Source organism: Palaemon carinicauda, chromosome 44 (genome assembly GCF_036898095.1).
Source record: "Palaemon carinicauda isolate YSFRI2023 chromosome 44, ASM3689809v2, whole genome shotgun sequence".
Classification (NCBI taxonomy): Eukaryota; Metazoa; Arthropoda; class Malacostraca; order Decapoda; family Palaemonidae; genus Palaemon; species Palaemon carinicauda.
Window position 1 is genome coordinate 34,647,031 of NC_090768.1, and position 15,000 is coordinate 34,662,030.

The following is a 15,000-nucleotide window of genomic DNA, read 5'->3' on the forward strand; positions in this document are numbered from 1 at the left end:
CTTGAGACGTTAGTATATTAGTACTGAATAATACAATAATGCCATAACTATAAAAAGTAAGACAACAATGAGATTAATAAAACATTCTTAAGCCAATCTCTAATTTTTTTTTTTTATTTCTTCAAAAAGTTCGATATCACAATTTAATATAGTACCTTAATTGACCATCTTGCCCTCACCCCACAATTCCCTGGAAAACAGAAAAAGTTTGGAAATAGAAAAATATTTCTTTAAAATTTCATCTCCAGGAATTGTTGACCCCAACTCACACATTCTTCTTCGCGAAACTGAAATACAGACCCCTCTGGTCCTAACGGTGTCGGAAAGAGGGAACCTACAATTTCCAGTTGAGGAATGACATGGGAAAAGATAAAAATATCAGTTGACGAGAGAAGATCCTTCGTTATCCCGAACTCGCGTGCGTGTGACGCCATGCTTGAACACTGCCTTCAAAGTCAGCGCATGAATGGGAAGATGATACAGGATGGGTTAGTATTTTTTCTTTTATTATATATTTCACAAACTAAGCAGCCAGCGCACGAATGGAAAATAAGTATATATTATTGGATTGTTAATTTTCCTGTACTATTCAGGGCCACCGATACTTGGTTGGTTTGCTGCGGGCGATCAGACGCAAGTCTCCCACCATCACCAATCCGCAGCTGGTCAGCGTGGTGATGAAACCTGGCTAAGTCCCAGACATGCCTGATGACTTTGTCTTGCAGTGAACTAGAAACAGATGCGTTTGTTGTTGTTGGATTACAATAAAAACAGCAGCATTATCTGTTTTTTCTATCATTCATATTCTATTTCGAATTTTTTTAACAGATGCTACATTGCAAAAAGCTTTCGACTTTAATCCTTCAATTGTGACTTTGGTTACAGCGAGAAACTCCAGTGCGTTCAAGATAATATCTCAAACTCCTCACTGGGCATAGTAACAATTGATCTGGGTAATTGCTTACATAACGTAGACTTTTAATCTAGAAGGGTCCGAATCTAGGGTCCAATACCCCCGGATTTTAAGTCTTTGCAATAAACTCAGTGACGCAAATGCATATAAAAAAGGGGGGAGGGGCAGGACCTAAAAGTCTCGAAAGAAATCATATCATCAAATCGAGTTATAACTAAGAGGACAATTTTGTGACAGGCCATTCCATTTACAGAGAGCACAATCAGGAATATGGCACTCGAGTGCCACAGCATACTCATCGAACTCATAGGAATGTAATATATCAAGCCCGATTTCTTATAAATTTCAAATGGAACCTACACAAATACAAAAATAACAGTAAACTACTATTTCCCCACCGTTATCCCTACATTAAGGGGTCGGTTGCCTAGTACGCCCTCTTCAATGCCTATGATCAAAGGCATCCTCTTCCACCAAACCACTTCTCTCCATATCATCCTTCACCTAATTCTCTGCCTCCCTCTTAATCTTCTCCCCCTTACAGATTCCTCCCAAGCCCTCTTCACTCCCTCCCCAGCACCCATCCATAACACGTGCCCAGACCATCTCAGTCGTGGCACTCTTATAATCTTCACTACACCTGCCATTCTTCTTATTTCATCAATTCTCAATCTTTCTAACAGCGATACTCCCAGAAAGAACAGTGAACTGACAGATAATAAAAAAAAAATAAAAATAAACATTTTCAAAAGGCATTCGTTGTACATTTCAAACAAAGAACCAAAATTCTGTGCTTACAACTCTATTCATTTATTCAGTCAATACCAAAGTTAAAAGTATCAATCTTCCTCAATCTTTTTTGCAAATTAATCAAGTTACCAAATTAACAAAGCGGACTATAAATCAAGACTAATATTTTGTTAAAACGTGAAAAAACATAAACTAATAACCCATTTCACAGCAATCTGCTGGACGGGAGTTCGAGACACGCTTTAGCTCGATCGTTTCCTGTAGTGTCTTCTACCTCACCATCTTTGTGAACTAAGGATGGGGGTTTTGGGGGAGCCGATATGTCTCTCTGCCGAGTTACCAGCAGCCACTGCCTGGCCCTCCCTGGTCCTAGCTTGGCGGAAAGATAACATGGGAACTGTTCATAATACATATGGTAAGTCTCTAGGTCATTGTCCTACTAGGGTATTGTCGTTGTCTCTTGCCTCTGCCCTTCATGAGCGACCTTTAAACATATATACGAAAACTAGTCAAGATAATAAATTTTATAATCATGCAGTACTTTTTATGTACCCTTATACCCAAGTTTCATTTTATCAAAGCGATGGAGGAGGCCTATCAAACATGCTCGTCAATGCACACGAGAGAGAGAGAGAGAGAGAGAGAGAGAGAGAGAGAGAGAGTTTTCTACTCCCCAGGAAGCGCCCTTAGCGCATAATCTACTTGTAACCATAAAAGTACATGAGTATGCACGGCCGTTGTGTACACACTCGTCGTCGAGTCTTCTTATAAAATATATATATTTCTAGCCATGTCTGTGGTGGTGATGAGTAAGCATCGAAAATGCAGACCAAGATGCCCTTGTGAAACCTGTTAGTTCGTTCATTGGTTCTGACTGGGAAGAAATTTCTCCTTGTATATAATTGAGAACGTTCATTGCAAATAAAATATGGGAAAGTTTTAAAGTGTTTTATACTTAATAACAACAGATACAGGATTAATAACCATATGAATAAGACTTAGAAATTCACGGTGTGTGTTGGGATATTATGGACCATATCACACACATAAAAAAATTGCAATTTAAAAACAAGGCAATGAAATCTAAACACTTCCTTTATCAAAACTCTCTAAAACGTTGAAGAGAAGAGTACAGCCTGACAAAAAACTTTATCATATAGGTTTTCCAACAGTGTACTCAAGTATTGATCCGTGTATTCAAAAGGGTTTAAACTTGCTTGCTGCTTGCATACAAAAGATTCTGTCTCTCAGGAGAGAGTACTCCATAGTCTATGCCTACAGGAATACGGCGATCTAAGAGAGCTTTAAAACAAAAAAACCACAAGATCCAACATTTCTCGATGGGCTATTAAACTGAAACGAAAGAAAATAACTCACCCTTCTCCACAGAAACAGTTTCTCCAAATAACCCGATACATTTCGTCGATGGATAAACCCGTTTAAGGTTTCAGTACTGCTTCGCGGACTCATTTTCGCACAAAAACCATCACCAGCGGGGGAGGGGAACTGGTAGAATATCATTCAAACGAGCGATTCGTAACACAGCACGACCTTATGTATACTGATGAAGATTCAGTTTACTGTCCTACTATACCAGACAAAACCTAGGACCCACTTTAAGACGAATGGTACAGTAGACAAGTTCGTTTATACGGGGAGTTCCCGCTCAGTACGTTTCTTCCCTGGGGTTTTCCAATAAGCAAATAAGGGTAACTATGAGTCATGGGCAATACCATAAAAAAAACTATAAAAAAGTAACCTACACCACTTCTATTATACAAAAGCGAGAGCACAAAACTTTCACTGGATTCGTGCAGTCACACCTAAAAAAAAAAATGCTATTTTAATGCCTCCGAATAATGTACAAAAGAGAGCAGAGTATAAAGGAAAACGAAACTTCCAGAGCTAAATTTTCCTTGGGCACTTCTCAAACTTTCACTTATAACGCTGAGAAACAGCAGGAGGTAGGAGAAAACTTGGTCGAGACCATTATATCACAAGAGCTAACCTACCTAACCAGCTCCTCGGAACTATTCGATTCAAGATGTTACTTGCGATGTGCATACATTCGATGAAATTTGCTTATTGACATTATAAATAAATAAATAAATAAATTATATATACACACACACACACATATATATATATATATATATAACATTTGGAAAAAAATTATGTATCCTTCATTTGAGTTCTTGATAGGAATTTCAAAAGGTACCTTACAGAAAAATATTTGGAAATCGATAATTTGAGTGTTAACTCTATAAAGAATTGCATATTTATACTAATATATATATATATATATATATACATATATACAGTATAGATAGATAGATATACAGCGAGATAGATAGATAGATAGACCAGCCAGGGTACCTAAAATAGATATATGACTCACTATAGCAAATGTAGGGGAAATGCAATTAGAAAATATCAATGTATCCAGATCACTATAGCGACTCATCACCAACCACTTTCTTGGCAAGTTGCAACACTCTTCCCGTATATGAGGTTATTCGGTATCTATTCAATAATGCCTTCATAGAGATCAGGTGGAAAGTAGTTAATACGCAAATAAGCATAAAAATCTATGACAATTCATACCCAAGGTCACAATTATTATTATTATTATTATTATTATTATTATTATTATTATTATTATTATCATTTCTAGCTAAGTTACAACGCAAGTTGGAAAAGCAAGAGGTTATAAGCCCAAGGGCTGCAACATGGAAAAATAGCCCAGTGAGGAAAGGAAATAAGATTTAGATAAACGATATAAGAAGTAATGGACAATATCCATCTATCTATATATATATATATATATATATATAATATATATATTAGGTTAAGGGAAATAGGATGCTTAATCCATCCTGAAAGATAATTAGACTACCATATCATGGCATTAGAAAAATATCTAAAAAAAAAAATAAGAGCATATTCATGGAAATTTTCTTGGGTAGGATCTCTACAACGGAGATAAAAATAATCATTATAGAATTTTACTTTTATGAATACTGTGACAATGATTCCAAAAATTACGGACTTATTAGAGTAAAATAACCAAAAAAGTCTTCAGTAATAAAGAACTTGGCACCACAATCAAATTATTCATATAAACACCTTTGATATAATAAATACTGCAAATGAATATTCTGCCATGAGCCGTCCAGTTATCTACTCAGTAATTCATCTCTCGTCATCGTAGCATCATTCGTTGTGTTGACTCCCAAATACGTATACAAATATAAGACAGTTATCAAACTCGTACTATCATATAGGGCTGAAACGTTGGGCACTTCAGAGAATAGAAGAGGAACTGTCGGAAAGAAATGAGAGGAATATGGCGTGATTGAAAGCTGGAATATCACTACTGGAAAGGAGGGAGAGTCTGGCATCCTGACATAGGTCATTGACACAGATATCATTTACCATAAATAAAGAATAAAAGGAAATTCAATTCAAAACCATAAAAGCAAAGATGCCCTTATAAAATTTAAATATCTTTCAGAGGACCTGCTTCTGAAATGAATCTGAAAATCACGCTAGCATAGTACAACACGTCCTGCCCAAGAATCTTGGCTGGGTGATTTAAGATATAAGAAGTGTGTGTGGTTTACGTAGCGTAAAGGAGAAGACTGTGGAAGCTCGTCTGAGATACTATGGCCATGTAATGAGAAGGGAGGAGATGGAACCAATCAAGAGCGCTAAGAACATGCCAGTGATGGAGAGGAGGAGTGCGGGCCGCGGGGCGTCAGCTCATCAGATGGATGGATGCGGTGAAGAGGTATACGGGTTGAGGTGGGGACTGGGAGGAAGAAGATGCAAGGGATAGAAATAGATGGAAAAGGTCGACTCGAACGGCCAAGCCTGCAATACAGTGGGATTAATAGGGTCGGAAGAATATGAAGTACTTCCACTAATATCATTACTCGCTTCTGTTTACATTCTTCATTATATCTGCAGATCTCTTCACTACCGCCAATCAGCAGTGTGTCATCCATAAATATCAATACTTCCATAGGCCATTCACGAAACCTTTCCTTATCGTACAACTTTGCACATACATTTAACACCACTTCATTTATCCACCCAGTGTGTTAATAAACAGCAAATGAAACACTGCAGTGCATTTTCCAAGACCCACTTCACTGCCAAATTAGTCATTTCTCTCATCTGCATAATCAAACACAAAATATTGCTTCAATAACAATTTTTTAGCTCTTAACAACTCATCCTCTATATCATACGATTTCCACACCACATAGATTACCTGTCAATGAATCTATAATATTACTTTTCTAGGTCAATGTACGTAACATACAGCTATTCCTCTTTCCTTCAAATTCCTAACATTACAGTACAGTAGCAACAATGGCTTTAATAATCGTCTTTATCAAAACTAACACTGCTTTTAAATTCTCAATCAAAATCCAACAACTCAATTTCCTGGTTATACCAAGTAATGTTATTCTTATAAAATTCTTATAAGCGCCTCTAGTACCTCTACCTTCACACACCGGTTCAATCGCTCGTCTCATTAATTCCCATGGAAAATTTCTCTCACCCAGACATACCTTATCTGCAACGATCAGCAACTTCCTCTCACAGTTAGTTTATTAAATCCTGGTACCTTTACATTCTGCAGACTCGTATTCGCCAACTTAAGAACCTCAACTGTCAATTCCATGAACATCTCCAAACTAATCGGGTGGTTGAATCAGTAAAACTTCAAAAGTTCAAACTTGCAGCAATTTTTTTTTTTATGTTGAACAGGCTGACATAAGTCTTTTTATAGTTTATACAAGAAATATCTGTTAATGTTGTTAGTGTTTTTAATTATCTTATTTTAATTGTTCATTACTTCTTCTATCGTTTATTTATTTCCTTATTTCCTTTCCTCAATGGGCTATTTTTCCCTGTTGGAGCCCTTGAGCTTATAGCATCTTGCTTTTCCAACTAGGGTTGTAGCTTAGCTAGCTAGTAGTAGTAGTAGTAGTAGTAGTAGTAGTAGTAGTAGTAGTAGTAGTAGTAGTAGTAATAATAATAATAATAATAATAATAATAATCACCAAACTACACTAATTGTTTTTCCTCCGGCATCACTCAGATCGATCTATCTTTTATTTTACAAATTCTTCGCAAAGATTCGCTCCATCAACCCAGGAGTGATTTAATTTCAAACAGCATCTTCACTTGCATCTTTCATTCATAAATACATCTGTTCATTGACCTTTCTACATCCATTTACGTCACAGTAAAAAAAAAAAAAATCTTGGTCTCCCTTTTCTTATTTTTCTCTCTTACTTTCTTCTTGTCAACCCTATCCATCGCCCATTAAAATCTCTCATTACTTCATTCGATTACTTGCTTATTTTACCTCTTCCTTCTACCCTCTATTTACTTTTTTTTTTATCCCTTTATTCTTGTTCTGCGAGTGATTCGATAGCGTCGATTTAGCAATAAACGAGCAATATACAGTGTGAATTGTTGAATGCTTTCGAATGAACTACCTTAAGATAAAAAGACTACGGAGGCCCTGTAGAGAGTAGGGTTCCCTGTTGTATAGGACAAGAAAAAAACAGCTCTTAAAGTAAGTAATTATTCCAAAATATGCCGAAAGAAAATTCTGAACTTTGAAACCACGTACTTTCTATTATCAAACCACTTTGCAAACCCTTTTCCACAAGACTTCATTCTAACGTTCCATACTTGCATCAAAACAAACAAACAAACATCAAATTGTGGGCTTACAAAGCACGAAGGAATGTCCCAAGCATTACCTCTACCCTCTTGAGCCGGCCAAGCAACGTCAGTGACATTTCCAGATATGCTCAAGAAATACCCAGGGATCAATAACCGGACATTCCAGGCCCATCCTTACATTGTGTACACATTAGCAACTGTTTCCCTATATAAAATTTTATTTTAACCTTATACGACGTAAGTCCTTTTGTAAGTTGGTATTGTGATCTACTTGATTTTCAGTTAAAATTTCTTTTTTTTTTTTTTTACATAATTTTCAAATAGTTTGTACGCTCTTGCAGTTAAATACCAAATCTGTAGTTAAGAAATTGCAAACAATACTACGATCACGATCTAAACAACAAAATAATTGTAAATGATATCTATACTTCTGAACCTGAGAGAGAGAGAGAGAGAGAGAGAGAGAGAGAGAGATATATATATATATATATATATATGTCAAACAGCATCAAACAAACATACAATATACGAGAACTCTCGAAAAAAAAAGAGATATTGTCTCAAACAAAAACACCAACAGCTCAGTGGATCAGTAAAACCAACACAGGATTCGTCTAATTTAGGTTTTCACGGCTACGATATCAATTAATAGTAAATGAGTATTTCGTAAATGGTATGTTTTAAAGGTGTCACTAACCCTTTAGAATATAAAAACGGAATCAACCATTTCTCTAAAGACATTATCATTTTATACAATCCCAACTGAACCATGAGAGAAACTACTAAAAACTAATAAACAAAAACACATTCTTCTATTTTAATTATTGTAATATGATCAAAATATGCTCACCATACCTGTTTTCTGGCTCTCCTGGGATGGAATTCCCCAGGTTCTTTACTCTCTCTCTCTCTCTCTCTCTCTCTCTCTCTCTCCAATCCAGCTTAATCCTCTCTAATACTTTACCCCTCAAATTTAGCCTCTCTCTCTCTCTCCTCTCTCTCTCTCTCTCTCTCTCTCTCTCTCTCTCTCAAATTCAGCTTATTCCTCTCTCTAATACTTTACCCCTCAAATTTAGTCTCTCTCTCTCTCTCTCTCTCTCTCTCTCTCTCTCTCCAGTTGGATGGCCGTTCATCTAAAAATAGTGGGGAAGTTTTAAGTTACAAAGGAATGTACACAGAGATATTTGGGCAAACGTAACGAAATGCAGTTTAGGAATAAAGAAAAGCGAGTTTCTGCTGGAAAAAAAAAAGAAAAAAAAAAACATTTATGGAGAATGTCAAGAACTGCATGAGCCGTTAGAGTTGGGGACATATTAACGCGGCCCTGGTCCATGAAACATTGCAAAGATTCGCTTCGTGAATTGTCCAAGCATGAGGAATTCTAAGATTTTCAGAAAATGAGAAAATTAACTGTAGTTTTTTCGTACTAACTTACTATCTAACATAGATAGATTATAAGAAATAGATATGACAATTATAATTACTATTTACATCCTCAGAAGTTTAACTTTTGCCCTTTACATTGATAGTAAATGATAACGATAGTAGTAAAAAATATTGAAAGATTCTTTACAATATTTTCTTAACTATTAACATTGTGCACACATTTATATGGAAAGAATGCAGGTGGTTATTAACCCCAATATGCATGATTTAATAGCAAAGTGTCCTTACTTTAAGAGGAACCCAATAGAAAAAAAATAACAAACAGCATTGTTGAATAAGGTAAAAACGAGGCAAACTCAATTAATAAAACAAAGAACAATGCATATATAAAGACCAGAAGACAAATATAAGCAAACTAACAAGAAGCTTTAAAACAGAACTACAGGTTTCTTAATCTTTATGAGCATCAACATCGTTAACACTGCCAGGAACACTTATAATGTTTTACATTCAACAAGAATAAAATACTCTTCTTGATGAGCAGTATGAAGCAGTTGAACTCTGGAGAAACTTGGATACAATGTTGATAACTTAAAAAGTAACATGCATTGTCCCTACAAGACACTAAATGCAAAACTGGTGGTTCCGACTAAAATTTAAATCCAAATTTACCATTGATTGATAGTGTCATAGCCTCTGTACTATGGTCTTCCATTGTATTGGGTTAGAGTTCTCTTGCTTAAGGGTACACTTAGCCACACTATATCTTTTTTTCTTATTTTTTTTCCACACTGGGCTATTTTCCCTGTTGGAGCCCTTCGGTTTATAGCATCCTATTTTTTTCCAAATAGGGTTGTAGCTTAGCTAATAATAATAATAATAATAATAATAATAATAATAATAATAATAATAATAATAATAATAATAATAATAATAACACATAAAAGATTTTTTACAGAATATAACAGATCTTGAAATATTTATACCATTTAGACAAGAGAATAAAAATCACTGATAAGAAATAAGTGGATTTAATACCATATTCCTTCAATAAAGAATCATTGAAGCCAAGGTTACCATGAAAGTATTGTTGAAATAAAAAAAAATACCAATTGCAATGTCATCTGTGCACATAAAAATAAATTCTAAGAATTTGTAAATTTTACAAAAAGTTCTATGTAAACTAAAATCAGACAAGACAGGTCTAGGATCAAGAAACTGGAAATCAATGTTACCATAACCCAAGAGCTATCGGTCACTTGAAAACTGTGAAGAATATTGAAAGCATATCCTACAAGACCCAGGTTATGAAGTTCATACAGTAACTGTATTATTATTATTATTATTATTATTATTATTATTATTATTATTTTGTCAAAAGCGTCAAGATTACCTCGGCTGCAACTGGGGTTCGAGTCCCGCTCAAACTCGATAGTTTCTTTGGTCGCTGCAACCTAACCATCCTTGTGAGCTAAGAATGGGTAGTTTGGGGAGCCTATAGGTCTATCTGCCGAGTCATCAGCAGCCATTGCTTGGCCCTATTTGGTCCTAGCTTGGGTGGAGAGGGGGCTTGGGCGCCGATCATATGTATATTGTCCTGCTTGATAGGGCAATGTTACTGTTCCTTGCCTATACCATTCATGAGGGGCCTTTAAACTTTTACACCTTTAAAGGAAAAAATATTAGAATACTTCAATGCTTTCGATTAGCACACGACTGCAAGGAATCTTAGTTTTTTATGCAAGATGGTCATATACAAGTTTTATTTTAGAGTACTTATGAGCTTGAGACAAGCAGAAGAATGACGAGTCCATAAATAGCAGAAACGAAAGGGATCAGTAACAGCCAAATCAAGTCTGGCTGATCTTGGCATTGAAATCACCAGAGAGAAAAAAAATGCCTCGAAGGGAATGTAGAAAAATCCTTTTCTAAGCAACAGTCTGATATAAAAACATCACTGTTGACAATGTGATGGCCACCAATACTGCGCATATACATTATATTTGCCAAACACTTGAGAACATACGTTTTCGAGGTACTCCTATCCTTTTGTGATACTTAGGAAGCCGTTCAACCTTGTTTCAAGGGGAAATTATTTTCAAAACAACTTCCATAAGATAAGAGAGACTGACTGGTCTACGTTATGACATAACCTGGCATATCAACAACAATTTCCTTTCCTCATTGGGCTATTTTTCCCTGTTGGAGCCCATGTGCTTATATCATCCAGCTTTCCTAGCAACAGTAGGGTTGTAGCACTGCATAGCTAGTAATGATAATAAATATTAAGAGAAATCAGTTGCAAGAAACATATGTCAAGGAATGAACCAAATGTAGTCAGACCGAACAAATATTATCAGAAATCAGGAGGCTAAAGAATAAGCAGTGTCGTACTGCCAAAATTTCTTTAGCATTAAGAAATCTTACGTGCATATTGTCTTCCAAGCACATAAATGCAATAAAGCAAAATACACAAGCCAGTTCATAACATTCTTAACAAACATTCATCAAAAATAAATCAAACGTACTTGGCATATTACGACGTAGAGAGTACATTGCTATATAGTTCAGTTTCGTCAGAGTATTCTACAAGTTACGCCATCTATAGCTTATTTCTGAAGGTTTCCTCAATTGCTAAGTGATTCTTTTCGCAGCTATTCATTATCACAGTGGATTTTCTAGATAAATACTGTATCCGAATCATAGATAATTCGTGGTATTATATTTCAATATTAACATTAGAGGAGATTCGTAAAGAGAAAAATGGAATGAGTGTACACATACAAGATCACATACTTTGAAATCATTTCAAACTTAGATAAATTTGTAGGCAACGTTCTTATGCATGAAATGGTCAGTTAAATCCAAGATATAATAGAAGCTTGAAATCTGACGTTCAAACATGTAGCGAATGTTTTTATACTGAACAGGCTGACATAATAGTCTCTTCGTAGTTTTATATACGACAGATCTATTTTAAACGTTGTGACTGATCTTAGGATATTATACATTCGATATTCATTAGTTTTCATGTGGTTTAATTATTTTCTTATTTCCTTTCCTCATTAGGCTATTTTTCCCTTTTGGAGCTATTGGGCTTATAACATTCCGCTTTTCCAACTAGGGTTCCAGCGTAGCTAGTAAAAATAATGATAACAACAGTAAAATGAAATTACTACGGTACTGAACATAAAGGAAGAAACTGCTCTAGATTTCTCGCTGAATTTACACCGGGACAATCAGAATGCTCCAAGATATCTCGTCAAGCGCGGGAAAAAAAGACGAAGGAATATTTAAATACCAAACAAGACACTTGCCACAGTACGGCGGACAGAAGTAATTTAAATACGCAGACTCGGGGTTTACCCAAGTGGAATAAAATTGGGAGACATGTCGGGGGAGGAACGAATACGAGGAAAAGATGGGAGGAGGAGGAGGAGGAGGAGTAGGAGGAAAAACAGCAAGGGATGGGAAGAGGGAGGAGTGATGTTTTGTATAGCAAGAGTCGAAGGAGATGATGACATCCGGGGTCACGGTAACGGATATTACGAGAGAGAGAGAGAGAGAGAGAGAGAGAGAGAGGGGGGGGGGGCTGAATTTGAGGTAAAATATTAGAGAAATAAGCTGAATTTGAAAGGTAAAATGAAATGAGAGAGAGAGAGAGAGAGAGAGAGAGAGAGAGAGAGAGAGATGGAAACAACAACGTTCCTGCCACCATGGAGGGGGGTGGGGGGGAGGAGTAGAGGGAGGATGCACCAATAGATGGGAGCCGGGATGTTACCACAGCGACGGTAACACATGGATCGGACACATCCTGCCATCGAAAACACATCGGTACATACTTTCCCTTACACATGAACATTGCGTGGTATACTCGAGCGTCCGGTGTTAAGCTGTGTATTTGTGTGTTGGGGGGGGGGCCTAACCTTCTCTGGGTGCTAATGTAACAATAGAAGTGGATTTTGTAAGCATTTTTTTATTTGTTGTTAAATACATCAGTAGCGATGTATTTTAACAACTATAAGTCTTATTCTAATAGATAATTATAAAATATATTCTATGAACACTAAGGCTTATAGCATCCTGCTTTTCCAACTAGAGTTGTAGCTTAATAATAATAATAATAATAATAATAATAATAATAATAATAATAATAACAATAATAATATCCCTCTTTGCGTCTTTGGGCTTAAGACATCCAGTTTTTCCAATTAGGGTTGTAATAATAATCATAAAAATAACAATAATAATAACAACAACAAACAACAGTAACAACAACGACGACAATAACAACAACGACGACAACAACAACAACAATAATAATATTAATTAATAATCACTAAAGAATAAGTAAAAAAAAACAAAAATCATCTCGAAACAAACAGAAGCCAAGATACGATAGAAAAGTCCTTCATAGAGTATGTTTTGTATCTAAAGTGTCTATTAAAACCAAGTCAACTTCATGCAATGGGGTTGTGGTGGTCGATGTTGTGGTAACGTCCCTGACTAGTAATCGCCAGACTGGGGTTCAAGTCCCGCTCAAACTCGTTATTGTCTTTGGTTGTTGTAACCCCACCATCCTTGTGAGCTAAGGTCTACCTGCTGAGTCATCAGCAGCCATTCCCTGGCCCTCCTTGGTTCTAGTTAGGGTGGAGAGGGGACTTGGGCGCTGATCATATGCATATATAGTCAGTTTCTAGGGCATTGTCTTGCTTGATAAGGCACTGCCACTGTCCCTTGCCTCTGCCATTCATGAGCGGCCTTTAAACCTTTAATGAATAACAGACCACGACACAAAGACAGCAATATAATCACTGTATCAGCCCTCCTCCAATAGGGATCATCCAGGGACCAGACAACAACAAGAACCACCTCTCTTCCTTTCCCTCTTGACAAAAACAGCACAGGAAACGTCATTTTTAATACTGGTGTTATTACAGTCATTAAGAGAAGTAGAAAGTACAAAGTAACAGAAGAAAGGTGCGGGCCATGTGCTGAGGCACGCCCACTTGCTGCATGGTAATGCAAGCGTAATGAATAGCTGGTTGCCAGTGTCAATGGACAATCGCTTTTGCTTTCTCTAGTTAATGCTGCTTGGCAGGATTGCACAATGCAGGGGTCTCATGTTTGTCTGAATAACATTCGTTCATGAATAACAAAAGATTTTCAACATAGCGTTTATAGGAAATTAAGTATGAATGATATGCATGCATAAATACATACTTAAGGGTAAATGCTTAAGTGTGAGTACGTAAGTCAAAAAGGTATAGCCTGAATACATTCACGTGCAAGTCACGAAGTGGAGGTTCGCAAGATTAATCTAATACCAGCATATCTTCATAAGGAATTGCGCTGCAAATGATATATATTTTCAACCCAAGCATAAAAAACATGCAGTAATGCTTTCAAACATATATAAATTCAAATTCGATGCCAATAAAATTTATTCTGAACAAAAAATTATACCTACTAAATTATTGTGTGATTAAACCCATGGCAGCAGTGAGACTTATCTAGGGCAAACAACTGTAACTCCCTGGTTTTTTCATACTTCCCACCCACAAATAGTCCTCTCTCAGACAACAGGCTTCTTCCTACACTTCCTCACTAGATAAGCCTAACATAATCTCGTGGAAGCGCCTGACACCGTCTTCTTCCACATCCTACACACAGTTCGGCCATATATCACATTCTGTTACGTATTTGCCATAATTTATCAAATGGATAAAAAGTAGTATGATAAATATTTTAAAGTAAATAAAATAGGATTTAAAATTCCTGTTCAAAAGGCGTTCTCGATTCGATGTGTTTTTAATTTAAAAACATACTTGTATGAATAGTGAAAGGTGGAATTGTGAATAATATTATAATTATCATTAGTTGCTAAGCTACAACCCTAGTTGGAAAAGCAGAATGCTATAAGCCCAAGGGCTCCAATAGGGAAAATAGCCAAGTGAGGAAAGGAAACAAGGAAAAATAAAATATTTTAAGAACAGTGAAAACATTGAAATAAATATTTTTTATATAAACTATAAAAACTTAAAAAAACAAGAGGAAGAGAAGTAAGATAGAATAGTGTGCCCGAGTTTACCCTCAAGCAAGAGAACTTATTACCTAAAAATTTATTCATGAACACATATGATGTATATACAATAGTCATCATAATCATCATCTCCTCCTACGCCTATTGACGCAAAGAGCATCAATACACAATATTATAAATGGTAAACACTGTAAATTTA

The 15,000-nt window shown here is 36.1% G+C and overlaps 1 protein-coding gene across 4 annotated transcripts in view; it reads right to left on the bottom strand.

Moving 5' to 3' along the window:
* The window catches only part of LOC137634459 (uncharacterized), a 486,588-nt gene that overhangs the window by 33,692 nt on the left and 437,896 nt on the right, over nt 1-15,000 (bottom strand). Inside the window, exon 1 of one of the 4 annotated variants that reach the window (XM_068366863.1) lies at nt 3,041-3,201. The exons of the other annotated variants lie outside the window; for them this stretch is intronic. Within the exon in view, the coding sequence (XP_068222964.1) occupies nt 3,041-3,184 (144 nt within the window). The 5' untranslated portion in view covers nt 3,185-3,201. Of the gene's footprint in view, nt 1-3,040; nt 3,202-15,000 lie in introns of those variants that run through there. 4 annotated transcript variants of the gene reach the window in all.